This window comes from Pocillopora verrucosa, chromosome 7, assembly GCF_036669915.1.
Source record: "Pocillopora verrucosa isolate sample1 chromosome 7, ASM3666991v2, whole genome shotgun sequence".
Taxonomy (NCBI): Eukaryota; Metazoa; Cnidaria; class Anthozoa; order Scleractinia; family Pocilloporidae; genus Pocillopora; species Pocillopora verrucosa.
In genome coordinates this window covers 24,030,705-24,044,351 of record NC_089318.1, presented here as the reverse complement: position 1 = coordinate 24,044,351, position 13,647 = coordinate 24,030,705, and the positions used below count along the sequence as shown (strand labels likewise).

Below are 13,647 nucleotides of genomic sequence, written 5' to 3'. Positions count from 1 at the left end.
TTGTGCGGAACATGTTGATACATGTTTCGTGGAATACTATTGACCTCGATCACGTGTTTAGGGCCTTGGGTCATGCGAGAAGATTGATGTAATCTGTTGTACCGTGACGGAAATAACTGAATCCGAGGTAGTGAGGATCTGTTGCAAAGGCAATAAGGAAACCTGATGGAACCTGGGATACCTTCAAGTAGATAAACGAAAAAACAAAGCAGCGTTTTGCAAATGATTTTAATCAAAAACACTTTGGAAATTACGATTGTTCAATAAGGGCGACGTGTTACTTTTCACTACTTCTTTCGAACCGCCAAAGTTAATCGAGGCAAATTCGTTTCAAAGAATTCACACCCCGTTGGAAGTTATCTCTTGGATAGTATTTTAGGTTAAGTTGTAACACAGTAACCTCGTAATCTGAACGTTAAAAAATTCAAGAAAACTTTAACTCAATATTTCCTAGCAATATTGCTCTTAAATTTCACCAAACTAAGCCGCGAGAGGCAATCAGAGTTTTCTTAACAAAACGCCAAAATAATGGCTGTAGGAAGGGTACTTTGGAGAATATGCCGCTTTAGTACTTGGAATTTTCTTGGAAGAGTAGTGCTAGTAGCTACTGTGGTGGGGATAACACTATTCGTTTGGAAAACACCGTGTACGAATGGACGCGAATATCCCACTACCTCAAGAGACGTCAAACCTTTAAACAGTCAGAGAAAGCCTACAACTGAGCCATTTCAAACAACTTCCCACGAACCAAGTAAGAATAGGGTGTTTTTAGATTCTGACTGAGGTGGCAATCGCTCATGCAATTGCCTTGTTAATTGACAAATTCGTAAACGATGTCGAACAATAATATGGTCATTTTCATGGTTTTGGGAGATATTCATCCTTTATCCTACTCAGCGAGACTGCGAAGGTGGTCTGTGGTCTGTGCAGAACCACATAAACTCATGTTTAATTCCACATATTAAAACTAATCATGGTAACTTAACTTAAGGCTTTTCATAAGGAAATCTAAGTGTTGCTACACTCTACTTTTAGCAAGTCAGTGTGACGTTTGATCAACAAGCGAAACAATTTAGAATTCAGTCTTCAGCAAAAATAATAAATTGTGTTGATCTTTCGCTGGTGTCGACGAAAGCGCTTTTTAAATAAGAATTTTTGTCTTATTCGTGACTAAACGTGTTTGAAACAGTTTTCGTCATTAAGTATTGGAATTGCAGTATTACATAACATGGTGCAACAGAAAAAACAACGGAAGTGGATCAATATCTCGATATCCAAACAAGTCTAATTTTTGCCTCAAACTGACAGTGTTTGAATTTTAGTATCAGTAAGGTGCTCTACTAATGCATTCCTTTTAAAATTTGGACTTATTTCGATGATATACTCGATATTTATAGCGAATAGTTTTTGGAAATTATGGTTTCCTTTTTTTCTCTTTAAAGAAACAATTCGCCATATCGTATTTTTGAAGTCCAGTGGAACTTATGAAGTGTAATAAGTGTGATAACGAAAGCCGAAGATGCACTTTTCAATTTCTTAGAGCAATTTACTTCTCGAAAATGAAACTACAGAAAATTGAGAGAGATGTTGCTAACAAGACCGACCTAAATGTTGTGGTCTGGGGCGACTTCGTCCAAATTTCATTAGAATTGACTGTGTTAACAGGACTGAGTAGAATACAATTCGATCTGTAATCAAACAAACAGCACAAACGGCTCTAAAAAAGATTTTGTTGTTCCTAGAATCTTTACAGAAGCGTCCCTCCATTTGTCCGGACAGAGATGTACTTAAAAGTTCCAAAGTGACCAAGTTAGGGAGATATCCCTCACAAACACGTAAGTGTAAAATGGTTTTTACTTCAGAATAATACGAGACACTAAATGATACAGACAAAGCTTAAAACTCGGAATTAAGTTTGAAATCTTTCGCCAATAGCACATCTTACACCATTTTTTTATAGAAAAGAAAAAAGTTGTTTCATCCCAAAATAGGACCGGGCCGGTAACTTTGAGGGCCGGAAGCCAAATTTTAGAATCTTAACCAAAGGGATTGTAGTCCGGGTCTCGGCCCAAACACATTTTGTTGTTTGAATTTTATAACTATCAATATCTCGATCATGAACTTCGGCAGACCGACGTAACTTTACCGACTATAGAAAATGACTGATCACAACTGAATTATGCTGTAATCGCTGTTATGATAGAATTATGCTGTAATCGTAAAGCCAAGTACATCACGGGAAAACTGACCGATTGGTTTATACGAACTCGAAATTTAGCTCGACTTACACCGCTTGTTTGACTGACAATTGACTAAGGACTTCCACTGACCGTTCCCGAAACGTCTATTACAGTCAATGACATTGAACAAATCCTTTTCAGGACTATCCTCCACTGGACGATCAGATAAAACGATCAACTGCACTTCCTTTTTGCTTTAAAGGTTTTCTTGCCATTGGAATAGCATCGGTGGCGAGGCCTGCGGGTGAAATGTACTTGCTGCAAACTACCCAGAGCTTACTTGACAACACAAGTCAGAGTGACAAGGACAACGTACAAATTGTAATCTTTCTTGCCGACTTGGAAAAAGCACTAAGATCCACCGTAAAAGAAAAGCTTTCTCGAAAGTTCGGCGAACACATCGAACAGGGACTGCTGACAGTAATTGAAACATTTCCCGAATTTTACCCAGAACTCATCAATATCAAAGAGAAATATGGTGACTCAGAGAACAGACGAACGTGGCGCTCTAAGGAGAATATCGATAATGCATTTGTAATGTGTTACTGCAAAGATTTCAGCCAATATTACATCCATCTGGAAGACGATGTAAGATCTTCTCCAAGCTTTCTCCCTAAACTGAAAAATTTTATCCATGACCAACCGTACCCAAATTGGGTTATGTTAGATGTAGCACAACAAGGTAGTGTTGCAAAACTCTATCAATCTCGCGATTTGGAAAATGCCGCCATGTTCTACTACCTTCTGTACGATGAGATGCCCATAGACTGGTTAATGAATCATTGGACAAAAATAAAATCCGTAGAAGACGCAGAATCGTTTAACAAATTATTGGCGTCGCTATTTGAACATATTGGTGTTACATCGACACTGGCTGAGAAAGCTCCCCACGTGGCAAGTGATTTAGAGACCTTTTTCGACGCATATGATCAAAAGTATAAAGGGTTGAACCCTCCTGCCATTGTGACTTCGTCAATGTCTTCTATCGAGGGGCAACCACAAGATGCTTATGATAAGGGTGATGGCTATTTTTGGGCAGAGAGTTCTGAAAGAGATGATTACATCTTGATAAAGTTTAACTTGCCTACCTCTGTTCAAAAAGTGTTTGTGGACACGGGTTCTTACAGAGCCAGTGACTGTCTGTTATATTCTGGTATTCTGCAGGTCAGTTTTGAATCATCGGTGGATGGTGAATTGACAAACGAGGAAGATTCTTGTGGATATTTCAATACTATTGGAGCATTTCACGAGGGAAAAGCAGAGATTACTCCTGATGAATCTAAAGTGGTCACTTGTTTACGAATTGTATCAACAGAGGGTCATGCTAATCAAATTTTCTTTCGTGAAATTGATGTTTGGGAATCGCTTACCAACAACAAGGCTGATGTCTAGGTTCATTTTCTCATACCTTCTCTGCACCTTCGCATTTCAACGTAATCTCACTGAGTCTTAATAGAAAGGGGGGGGGGGGGTGGGAAGAGAAAAACAAGCGTTGACAGAACCAAGTTTGGTTTCAAGATGATGGAGAGTTGAGGACTGGGGAAGGGTGGAGAGGTATAGATTAGAATTGTTACAGTCATGTTGTAGTCACAACGAGTGTTGAATCCAATTGAGTCAACCAACTAATCAATTATTCCACCAATCATACGGTAAATCAAGCTATCAATCAATCAATCAATCAGTTTTAATTCAAAGTGATTCCAGCGTGAGTGATACACGTATCAGATAGTGTTTCACTGCATTCAATTTTCACGGGAAGATGTCATTGGTTCTAGAGGGACTATAAAAGTCTTGTGCCCTGTGACAACTACAACGCGTCACATCGCAGAGCAGTGCGCAAGTCGCTGTCACTGAGCTGAATCCTGCTTTACGACTAGCAGCTGATGTCATCTGAAAGCAGCTGGTTCTGGGAGTCCATGTTGAACAAGGCTAAAGAACTTAAATTTTTCTCCCATCTCTGACGAGCTTGTTAGTAGTTTGTAACCGCTTTGAAGCTGCTCAGCTTGTGAAGAGCTGGCATTTTGCAGAAGGACCTGAAAGACAAAAATAAAAACGAAGAACTTAATAGATTTAATCAAGATTCTAAGAATGTACAGAGCTTTAGTTACCATGTTAGAGATATTTCAAAGTGAATGCATAGTAGTTTTACGGCGCTGGGATTTCCCGCAAAATTTCTTTTTTTTTTGTTTGTTTCTCTCTTGAGAGGGGTGGAAGTACACATGAAATTCAAATAAAAACTTCAATTATTGCAGATTTCTTTATTTCAACATTTTTTAGCGGGGAGGTACTTCATATCTCCTGATGGAAAATTGAGGGGAGTCAGGGCGAGATAGCCTACAATATTACTTACTTCCATTCTCATATCAATTCCCATTTGTTGAAGAAAGGAACTTTGCGTGACCGGCCCAAATGTTTGAACTGTCAGATGAGAAAAAGCAAACGCATTGGTGAAAGATGTTCGGCGGACAATAACATGACAGTATTTTATATTTAGTACGCATATTACTTTCTCAGGCCTGTTGTATTTGGCAATTTTCTCACAAAATTTCTACGCAAGTTCGTTCCTGGCCTGCTAACCTGTTAAGATGAGTGAAACGAGACCTCTCCTAACGACATCGATACAATACTCAGCGAAGTAGTATCTGCCAGGCAGTGTTGTCTTGATGGAGCGGTTTTCGATTGAGTGATGAAAAGCGAAACATGGCTAATCAAAACAGCCAATCAGGACAAAGGGAGACATTACCAGGAACCAATAACAACTTATAGTGAAAACTGGAAGGGCGCGAAAACGCGAGTGGCCAAGTCGCAATTGGTTTGTAAACTGATTGGTTGAGAAAGAGGTGCGAGCCCGTTTTCCGGACCAATCACAGAACGAAGTGAAGCAAAACCAAAGCAATTCTGGACTACTTTCGACATTCTTTGAAAAGCTTTTCAATAAGAGAACACTAAATTCTCTGAGTTATTATAAACAAAATCCTAGAAGTTACAGAGTTCAAATTTCCACAAAACTTTGCCTAACCTTAACGCCAATCCTAATCTCAAACACTTCAGCGCACTTTTGGATACAATACATCTTCATACTAACAGCATTGCTCCGGTCGCCGCAAGAAGACTCTATTTAGCTGCGTGTAACGCACACTGGAATGAAGAAATCAGCGCGACAGATGCGGCAATGGGATATGTTTTATAAATTTAACAGATCTTCACCACTTCTAAGTATAAAACACGAACGAAGGTATTGCCCGAAAAAAAAAAACGAGTTTTCAAATAAGACGACGAATCACTCCTTGGTGCATTAATTCAAAACCCAGACTCGTCTCCTTCCTACCAACATGCGTGCGAATTCAAAATGGTCTGAATTTGCGCGACTTCTTAAAATTAAAAAAAATCGCGCCAAAGGCGCCAAGATTTTCATCACAATTTTCCATATCATTGGAATTTTTGCAGCGCCCAGTCCCCAACTCTATCGTTGGGAATTGAGTGCTAACCAATCAAATCACTGCGCGCGCGTGAAGAATTTAGCCTTATTGTTACGTCCAGTGCGCGCGGAAAGTCCTCATACGCGAAGACATCACTTTTGCGATAACAGCGTTTTTGAAGGCTGCGAGGTAAAAAGCTTTTAAACGAAGAGTTTCCGTGGTACAATTGCCACAATGTTGTACAAAGCTGTCGTTTGCTTTGTACTTGTGTTTTCCTACCCGATATGTCTGCTAATGAATAATCATGCGGTAACAGTGCAAGCCTACAAGGCAAAAGGTGAGTACTGCATACATTTGAAGCCATCTTCCTAGCTTTCTTTCTCGAAACGGAAATATTTTCTTTATTTTATATTCTGTACACAAACTTTGCCCTAGAGTTTGCTTTGAGCATTTCTGTTCAGTGTGCATATATCAGCAACTTCTTCATGAAAATGGGTCTTAGAAAGTATTTTCGCTCAAAAGCAAAAGGTTTGTGTGGCTGGGAAAAAAACAAAAACGTCATAATCTGAGACAGTTGCTCGAGCGCGCGCGCTATTTTGGTAACCCTATTCCCGCCGCCGGATGAGAAAGAAGTCTGGGAATGAGGATGCATGAAACATAAACGAGTGCGATGGAAACATTTATAATCTTTCTTGATCCTTTAATATTCTCTACGAATTTCTGAAGAGACTTCAGAGCTGAGATAACGATTTATTCGCCAAAGAAGCTGTTTCACTGCAACTTAGCGGAAGTTAAACGCTTCGATTCATTTAGCGAATGATGACTGGTCATCAACTTGAAGTTGCTAAAAGTAAATTAATCGCCATTGCGTTTGTTCTTTTGCAGGTATCACACCTCCCATCTCTATTCGAGCTTTTAACATCGGCGTTTGGTTATTTTTTCTGTGGTACTTTTATCTTTTTCTCCAGTACTGCTTCGAATTTTATAAGCAGTGCAAGTAAGTTTATGGCAAATTCGTCTTTGTAACCTATAGAAAATTTGTCTTTGTAACCTGTAGAAAATTTGTCTTTGTGGCTGAACTTTGTGTCCGACGCCTCTCTAGTTACTCGATCCTTATTTCTGTCAAAATAGAACCAAACATGACGCTGGTGCTAAAGACATGGCGTGGCACGGAAAGACCACTCCAGACAAAGCTGAAACTTAAATGTAACCTGTTCTTACGAAATCAATTACTTATCTAGCAAGCAAGAAAATGATGAGATATTAAGGAAAACCTATCCGCCCAGAGTATTATCTTGACGCAGTACCAAATTCTCTTTACTAACTCACAAAGGAAAGTATGCCCGGGAATTGGACGCAAGAAGTAAGAAACAGACTTCGGGGAGTCAACAAGCAAACTAACAATTCTCTCTATAAACAGGATTCGTTACTCTCCTGGTTGGTCGGCGAAAGCGGAGAAGATGGGACGCAGCGTTTGTCTCGCTCCTGAACTATCTTACATCGATAGCAGTCGCCAGTTCTGCTGTGAAATTGTCAGTCAGCCCAACAGCGAACCAGCCAAACAAATCCCTGAGTCAAAGCCAACAACAGTATCTCATCCCCAGATCTGTCCTCAAGATGAATCAAACCGTGCCCATGTCAGCTTCACGCTGTTCAAACCCCTCAGCATGAGTAACAAGCCTGTGTCCCATGTCCACGGTTTGATCAACCTGTTGCTTGTAAAGCGACAAAGACGGGATTTTATTGGACCCAGGTCACCACTGTCTCCATTTACGCTAGCAGGTGAGAAATGAAGGAAAATCTGAGCCGCTCCTTGCATCTTGACAGTCCGGGTTCGAGGGGGAAGTGAAAAGGTTACCAGGTACATCATAAAAATAATGAAACCTGAGAGAAACAATAATCCTCCAACTTTAACAAACCTTCCTTCTGTATCGAGTGCAATACACAGATAAAGTAGAAATTTATTGTCCGTAATCGTTTGTCGAAGGTCCTCAGAACCCGGCTACAGCGCCATAGGCGAAACTGGATTGGCCCCAGGCCTTGCCTGAATTTATCTCTGTTGTCGGGTGAATATTATTCTGAGTTCAACTACTTGCAAAGCGTGAAATGGTAAAGGTAGTGTTCGAAAGCACCTGATTTTACCCAAAATCTCGTTAAAGAAGAATGCGCCGTGTTCAATGCGCAGACATTGAAGTCTTTCTTAAGTTTTGTTGACTTTTTGTTATATCTTTGCATTGTCACAGGTCCTCTGAACCACATCCCTCCATACAGCACCGTGATGGACCTGGCACTAGCACAGCGCCAAAGGCGAGATCTCATGGGCCCCAGGCCTGCTTTGAATCAATTCCTGTTTGCAGGTGATTAAATTGAATGATCTTCATTGTGTATGAAGGAAAATCGAACTTTTTGTAAATATCTTTAAGCATTGAAGCATCAGTGCAATACATTTGGGAGACAGCTTAATGCTTAGAGATTTCATGGGGGATAAACTGATCGTTTTTGTGCAGTTTTCCGTGTGCTAGATTTGCAGCTGGCAGCAGAGTAAAATGACGTAACACAAAGTAACATAACGCAACTTTACGTAACGCTTCAAAATGTAAATGCGCGCATTATTCAAACAACTAATTAACATTTTCTTTTCTCTTTCCAGATGATGCTCTTGATTAAGACTGATACGTTGCAGATTCTGAAATCGTGTTGAAGGTTTTATGTGTTTATTACTTTGGTGCAAATCTTTGCAAATCCAAATCAATAAACCACTGTTTGATACAATGTCTCCTGGTGACTTCTTAGCTTCTCTGTTTTGTCATCATTTTATCACAATAAGAAGCAAATTAAACACCACGACTGTTCTGGAAGAATCTTCTTCCAATATGCATGATCAAAGAGTTCCTCCGTGGCAAAGACTAAGATACAACAACGTACTTTTTTCAAGAGAATATCAACGGTTGATATTCTCTTGACTTTTAATATGCAGTCAAAAGTTTGAAGTTTCCACCAACCTTTCCCATGGGTAGCCTTTCTAAGGTACGCGAAGTCAACATTAGCAGTGACATCTGCATTTCCAGGATCTTCTAAAACATCATGCAATTCATGCTTCTTGAAGGACTATAGAGAGTAAAAGTGGGAAGGCAACACGTGACGGACTAGAAAATATCCATTCCCCATCCCCCCCACCCCCCCCACTCCCCACAAAGAAAAAGGTATTAAAAAAAATTAAAAATAAGAAGCAATGAGCCCAACCACGGTTTGACACGTGACAGGTTGGTTCAAGCCTAAACATATAAGCCATTAAAAAACAACCTGGTTTCACCCATTATTACACCCATTTTGAAATCACTTATGGTCCCTGTAATCTGATTGGCTCTAATTGGTGCGATTTATTCACAAATTGCACCATTTTTTGCTTTAAATCGCATCTTTTCCCCAGCCAAGGCTTGTTTAAAGTAACCGATCATATTGCAGGAAGATGAAAGACATGGAGTATCATATGGCAAATTTTGCAACTTTTGTTTCCAAAACTCTTATTATCATAATGGAACGTTCCCTATGGAGACATCAGTGGCCAGGACTGGTAAAAAACACCTCCATGATGGAAATATCCCTTTATAACAAAGAGCATGTCAGTACATAAATAGAGGTGTCCCAGAGGAGAGGTTCACCACTGCTCTAGTATTGAACATCACATCTTACTCCTCACCAACTCACCCTCAGTGTGTGCCTTCTGCTACCTTCCTCTCCATAATCCACAATTAATGCACACCCACCATGGTCAGCTATGGCCTCACTCATGTGTTCCACAATGACACCACCCTGGGGGCACACCTCAATTTGGTTCACAGAGGTGCCTTGAGGTACTAAAGTCTGTGAGGCTAAGGTAGGAGCAGGTGCTAAGACAAACCTCAGCTGTGAGGACCTATTACAATTCCAAATAATACTATTAAGGAAGGAAATTTCACACAGGTCTCAAGCAAAATTACGTGCCAATGGAGAAATTTGAGCCCTTCAAAATCTACATACTCTTTTTCTGGTGAAACATCCACAAGAACTTCTCTCCAGCCCTGATCTGTTTTCTTATAAAAAAAAAAACATCAGTCTCATTAATGAGCTTGCAAATTGATGATTTCATGGAAAGCCTTGACATTATTAAGGAACTGATAAAGAGCAATAACTTTAACATTTAAAGTTATTTAAGACCTTTCTTTGATTCAGTTTTCCAGCTTTGGAGGCTACTGTATTCTTTGCACTTCCTCAGCTTCCTTCAGCCATGCTCTAGGTCTTGAACCCACAAAACTTAAGCTCCTTATTTAGCCTTTAAATAATCATTGACATCAAGTCTTGGGTGGAACACTTATTCCTGTGTCCTATGCACCCTCTGTACTGTAAGCCCCTTTGCTGATAGCAATGTTAGGAGGTGTTACCTGAAACTGATGGACTGGAAGGGCATCAAAGAACTCATGAGCAATGAAAAAACAGTTTCCTGTATAAGAGATGTCTTGAATTGCTCTGTACCATGACACTGGGGTACCATTCTGTGTGACACACTTTTTATAACACAACTCTGATCCACCCTAAAAATTAGAAAATTGTAATCTTGATAATTGACTATGGAAGCAGGTGTTAGCTACTTGAACAAATACCAGTACACAAAATCTATCTTTTTTTAAATGAACACTATTAAAGCTACATCTTAAACAGAAGTCAAATTATTCACAAAGTTGTGGAAATCCTGCTTTCAATAGCATGCAGTAGCCATTGGAAACATTACTAATATCTCAGAATGAGATGCTTGTCCATAACAAGTAACCCAGCCACTCCTCATGTCTGGTCTCCCTTACAAGATTTTGGTACCCCTTTATACTCTGTGAGAGTAGTATGTCTTTCCCATTGGAAAAAAAAAGATGACTTGTCTAGAGCTTAAGTCCACAAGTTTTGATTAGGATTGCAGTGCACTAAAAGGTAGGCTACTGGGTCCTTTCTCCTTATTTAGAAAACAGAGCACCTTCACTCGAGTCACAGCACACTCAGTGGTAATCACTTCCCTTTAGCTGTTTCATACTGACATTAATGTTCCTCAAGGCTTTGCCTCATTGTTGGAGGAGAATAAATTTCTAACTCATACCTCCCTGTCTGTAGATCTGTCATCTGTTACAACGCACTGTTTTTCTTGGTCATTTTTGTGATTACCAGTGAGATTCTTTTCTTGAATTTCACTCAAGGCTGGACTGACTTCCACCAGATGCAAACTAAGTTTGCTATGGAGTTCTGGAAACTTGCCAAATACCTTATTTTAACAAAAAGTAAACAAAAACATGATTAGGGATAGAGAAAAAAACATGGTAAATTTTGGGCACAGCCAGAGCATAGGCATTAATAGCAAAATTAGAAATGACAAAATGGCCTCTAACTGTTTGTAAATCATCTCTGGTTTCTGTAACATGCAGTACCTCATGGTGTTCCAACTTCTATCAGGTAGGATATGAATCCAGCGCAGATAACCAGTGCTTTCAATAAGACCTGGCACCCACCAGAGCTCTAACTGGTCCTTCTATTGTTGAATTCTCAGTCAAAAATTATCCAGAAACCCTCCACTATGGGACCATGATTTGTTCAACACAACTAAATATTAAACAAAACTTACCCTCAATATATCTGAAGCTAGAGTGCCTCTGCCAGGTCCCAGCTCAACAAAATTTACTTTTTTCTTTCCTGACAATATCCACTGGTTTACAAACCACACACCTACAAGCTTGTTACAAACAGTTCATAATTAATGAATGAGTTAATTTACAAGAAGAAGAGAATGAAAAACAAAACATTAAATTTTTTTTTGTTAAAATGGCCATCATTGTTGCCAACAACCATACTAACCCTCATTAAAAGATCATGGTAAAAGATAAAAAAATATATATTTGTATTTTATTCCAATGTATTTTACAGCCAATAAAAAGTACCTCTCCAAAGACCTGGCTGATTTCTGGTGAAGTAATAAAATCTCCAGCTTGACCAAATACATCACTGGTCATATAATAACCCTAAAACATATTAACAGTATTATTACTTTTATGCAGGTAAGATAAGATTTTAATCTATGGCAAGCACTCCAAATACAAAAAATAATGGCAAACTGCATTTCAAAGTACTCACTCCTGGTCAATGTTGGCAAAGATGAAAACCGTGGAGCTTAATCCACCAAAAATTTTCTATTTAACTGGTTAGATACATCTGTGTGAATTCACAAAATATCTAGGTCCTGCCATCGAGTGAGGCCTCTAATTTACTATTATTCCACAAAATGTCAGAGATTATCAAAACAAACAATTATATTTTGTTCCAAAATAACCATAGGCAAACCTAAAAGACTCAACTTACCGAAAGTGGATTAGTTAAAACTTCTTGCATGAAGGCAGCAACTGTCAGTGGTCCTGTAGCCTAATGATGTATGTGATAGTCATGGTTAGCACACAAGATTGGATATCCACCTACTGACTATGTGTTAGTTGTTTGAAGAGTGATTAACTATATCTTTTCTATATATATCTAATTAGACAATTTGGTGTGTAGTATGAGAAGCTAAGAATTTTCACAAGTTGTGCAGTATTTTTATAACCCTGTAGGGCAAGTCAAAATACAAACAAAAAGTAAAAATACCAGGCAATTCTACACACCATCATGTCTGATAAGTTATTTATCATCCAGCTGCTTTTCTTTTTCTGCCAAGTACTTTTGCTTATTTCTCATAGGGCAGGATAGAGAAGTGTAGCATGTGCAGGTGACTGCTTAAACGTTTTTTTTTTTAACAGTACAAAAGAACCAACTGTAAAATATCACAGGATATTTGTACTCAACTTTGCACAGTTGGATGATAAAAACTGGTATCCAATGCAATGTGCAGGCTTTTTTCAACACTAACAGGCTAGTTAGAGAATCATCCCTAGCAAAGGGAAGAAGGGTTCAAAACTTTCATATCCAAGTAGAGTAAAACTTCTAGTAGCAGCCTTCATGTTGTACTACACATGAAGGCTGTGTACTGTCAGTATTACCACACAGCAAGACTTAGAGATACCCCTCTTCAACATGTCAAATCCTAACATTGCATGCCCTGTGTAAGGCTTGAGACACAAAAATCATAGACTGCTTGGAAGCACAGACCAGCCTGAGTAATAAACCCTTCCTCTCTCCCCAAATCATCCTGTGGACAGTTTTCTTTTTATTCTTTGAGCAAATAGAACTGAATGGTTTTTTGGTGGATTCTGGATTGAACTGTCTGTCTGAGTTTGTGTTTACCAGGATTTAGCCAATATCCACTTTAACATGTGTCTTTTGGACTTTGCCACAAAAACAACGTACAAAATAAAGAATGGAAATAAATGCTCTTTTACTCTTTTCAAATCAATAGAAGCTTACAATCAAACAGGAGAGTCCCTATTATGTTGAAAATAAATACATTTACACACACGTAATAGTTTAAAGTCTAACACAAGTTTAGAATGATGATGTGGGCCATTCCATCATTTTCTTGCGTACTCCTTTCCCCGCCCCGCCCCATCCTAATGATAGGCATATTTTCAATGGAATGTTCCATTATCGATCAATACCGCGAATTTCCATTCTTCATATGACTAACGCACATTCGCATCCAAGGGTGTCATTACCAAACAAACCATTAATACCTTGATTCTGTTAATAAGATGTTCTTGCAAACTGGCATTCCCAGGGCGTATGGCGGAGGACTTAAGTCCATTACATCTATACTTACACCCACGAGCTACAACAACACAAGGGAACATAAAATTTGTTAATCCCTTGTACAAAAATTATATCACGTCGAACTCAAAGAAGCCAGTCGGTTACAAAACGAGTTGCACAAAGGTGAATACATAACCAAACTCAGGGTGACAATATCTTCGCTTCCTACAATCCCTAACCTGGAAGTAATGAGGAGGTACACATCCTCAATAACAAACGGGCGGCCATATTGGCCGTGA

General features: G+C 39.2%; 2 protein-coding genes and 1 pseudogene across 3 annotated transcripts; 2 read left to right on the top strand and 1 right to left on the bottom strand.

Moving 5' to 3' along the window:
- Positions 1 to 516: 516 nt before the first annotated feature.
- On the top strand, positions 517 to 3,670 carry LOC131792143 (alpha-1,6-mannosyl-glycoprotein 4-beta-N-acetylglucosaminyltransferase-like). Its single transcript, XM_059109516.2, has 3 exons — positions 517 to 751; positions 1,743 to 1,835; positions 2,443 to 3,670. Exons 1-3 carry the CDS (start codon positions 529 to 531, stop codon positions 3,630 to 3,632), a joined length of 1,506 nt encoding a protein of 501 aa, XP_058965499.2. The 5' UTR covers positions 517 to 528; the 3' UTR covers positions 3,633 to 3,670.
- Positions 3,671 to 3,904: 234 nt separating this feature from the next.
- On the bottom strand, positions 3,905 to 13,647 carry LOC131792142 (protein arginine methyltransferase NDUFAF7, mitochondrial). Of its 2 annotated transcripts, none has more exons than XM_066169931.1 (12): positions 13,588 to 13,647; positions 13,333 to 13,427; positions 12,032 to 12,091; positions 11,614 to 11,694; positions 11,301 to 11,408; positions 10,782 to 10,943; positions 10,081 to 10,230; positions 9,680 to 9,732; positions 9,368 to 9,575; positions 8,662 to 8,767; positions 4,591 to 4,658; positions 3,905 to 4,273 (listed from the first exon to the last, which is right to left on the bottom strand). In XM_066169931.1, the coding sequence occupies exons 1-12, from the start codon at positions 13,634 to 13,636 to the stop codon at positions 4,127 to 4,129; spliced, it is 1,287 nt and encodes a 428-aa protein (XP_066026028.1). In that variant the 5' UTR covers positions 13,637 to 13,647; the 3' UTR covers positions 3,905 to 4,126. The 2 variants fall into 2 exon arrangements, with proteins under 2 accessions (XP_066026028.1, XP_058965498.2); XM_059109515.2 differs by having other exon boundaries at positions 13,545 to 13,621.
- On the top strand, positions 5,894 to 8,033 carry LOC136282199 (uncharacterized; annotated as a pseudogene).

Excerpts from the sequence above, each read along its gene's own strand:
- LOC131792143 (XM_059109516.2), top strand. The coding sequence starts at position 529 with ATGGCTGTAGGAAGGGTACTTTGGAGAATATGCCGCTTTAGTACTTGG. Across the intron at positions 752-1,742 it reads AACAACTTCCCACGAACCAA|AATCTTTACAGAAGCGTCCC; the intron begins GTAAGAATAGGG and ends TGTTGTTCCTAG. Across the intron at positions 1,836-2,442 it reads GAGATATCCCTCACAAACAC|GTTTTCTTGCCATTGGAATA; the intron begins GTAAGTGTAAAA and ends TTTGCTTTAAAG.
- LOC131792142 (XM_066169931.1), bottom strand. The coding sequence starts at position 13,636 with ATGGCCGCCCGTTTGTTATTGAGGATGTGTACCTCCTCATTACTTCCA. Across the intron at positions 11,695-12,031 it reads TTTTAACTAATCCACTTTCG|GGTTATTATATGACCAGTGA; the intron begins GTAAGTTGAGTC and ends AATATGTTTTAG. Across the intron at positions 9,576-9,679 it reads GATGTTTCACCAGAAAAAGA|GTCCTCACAGCTGAGGTTTG; the intron begins GTATGTAGATTT and ends GAATTGTAATAG.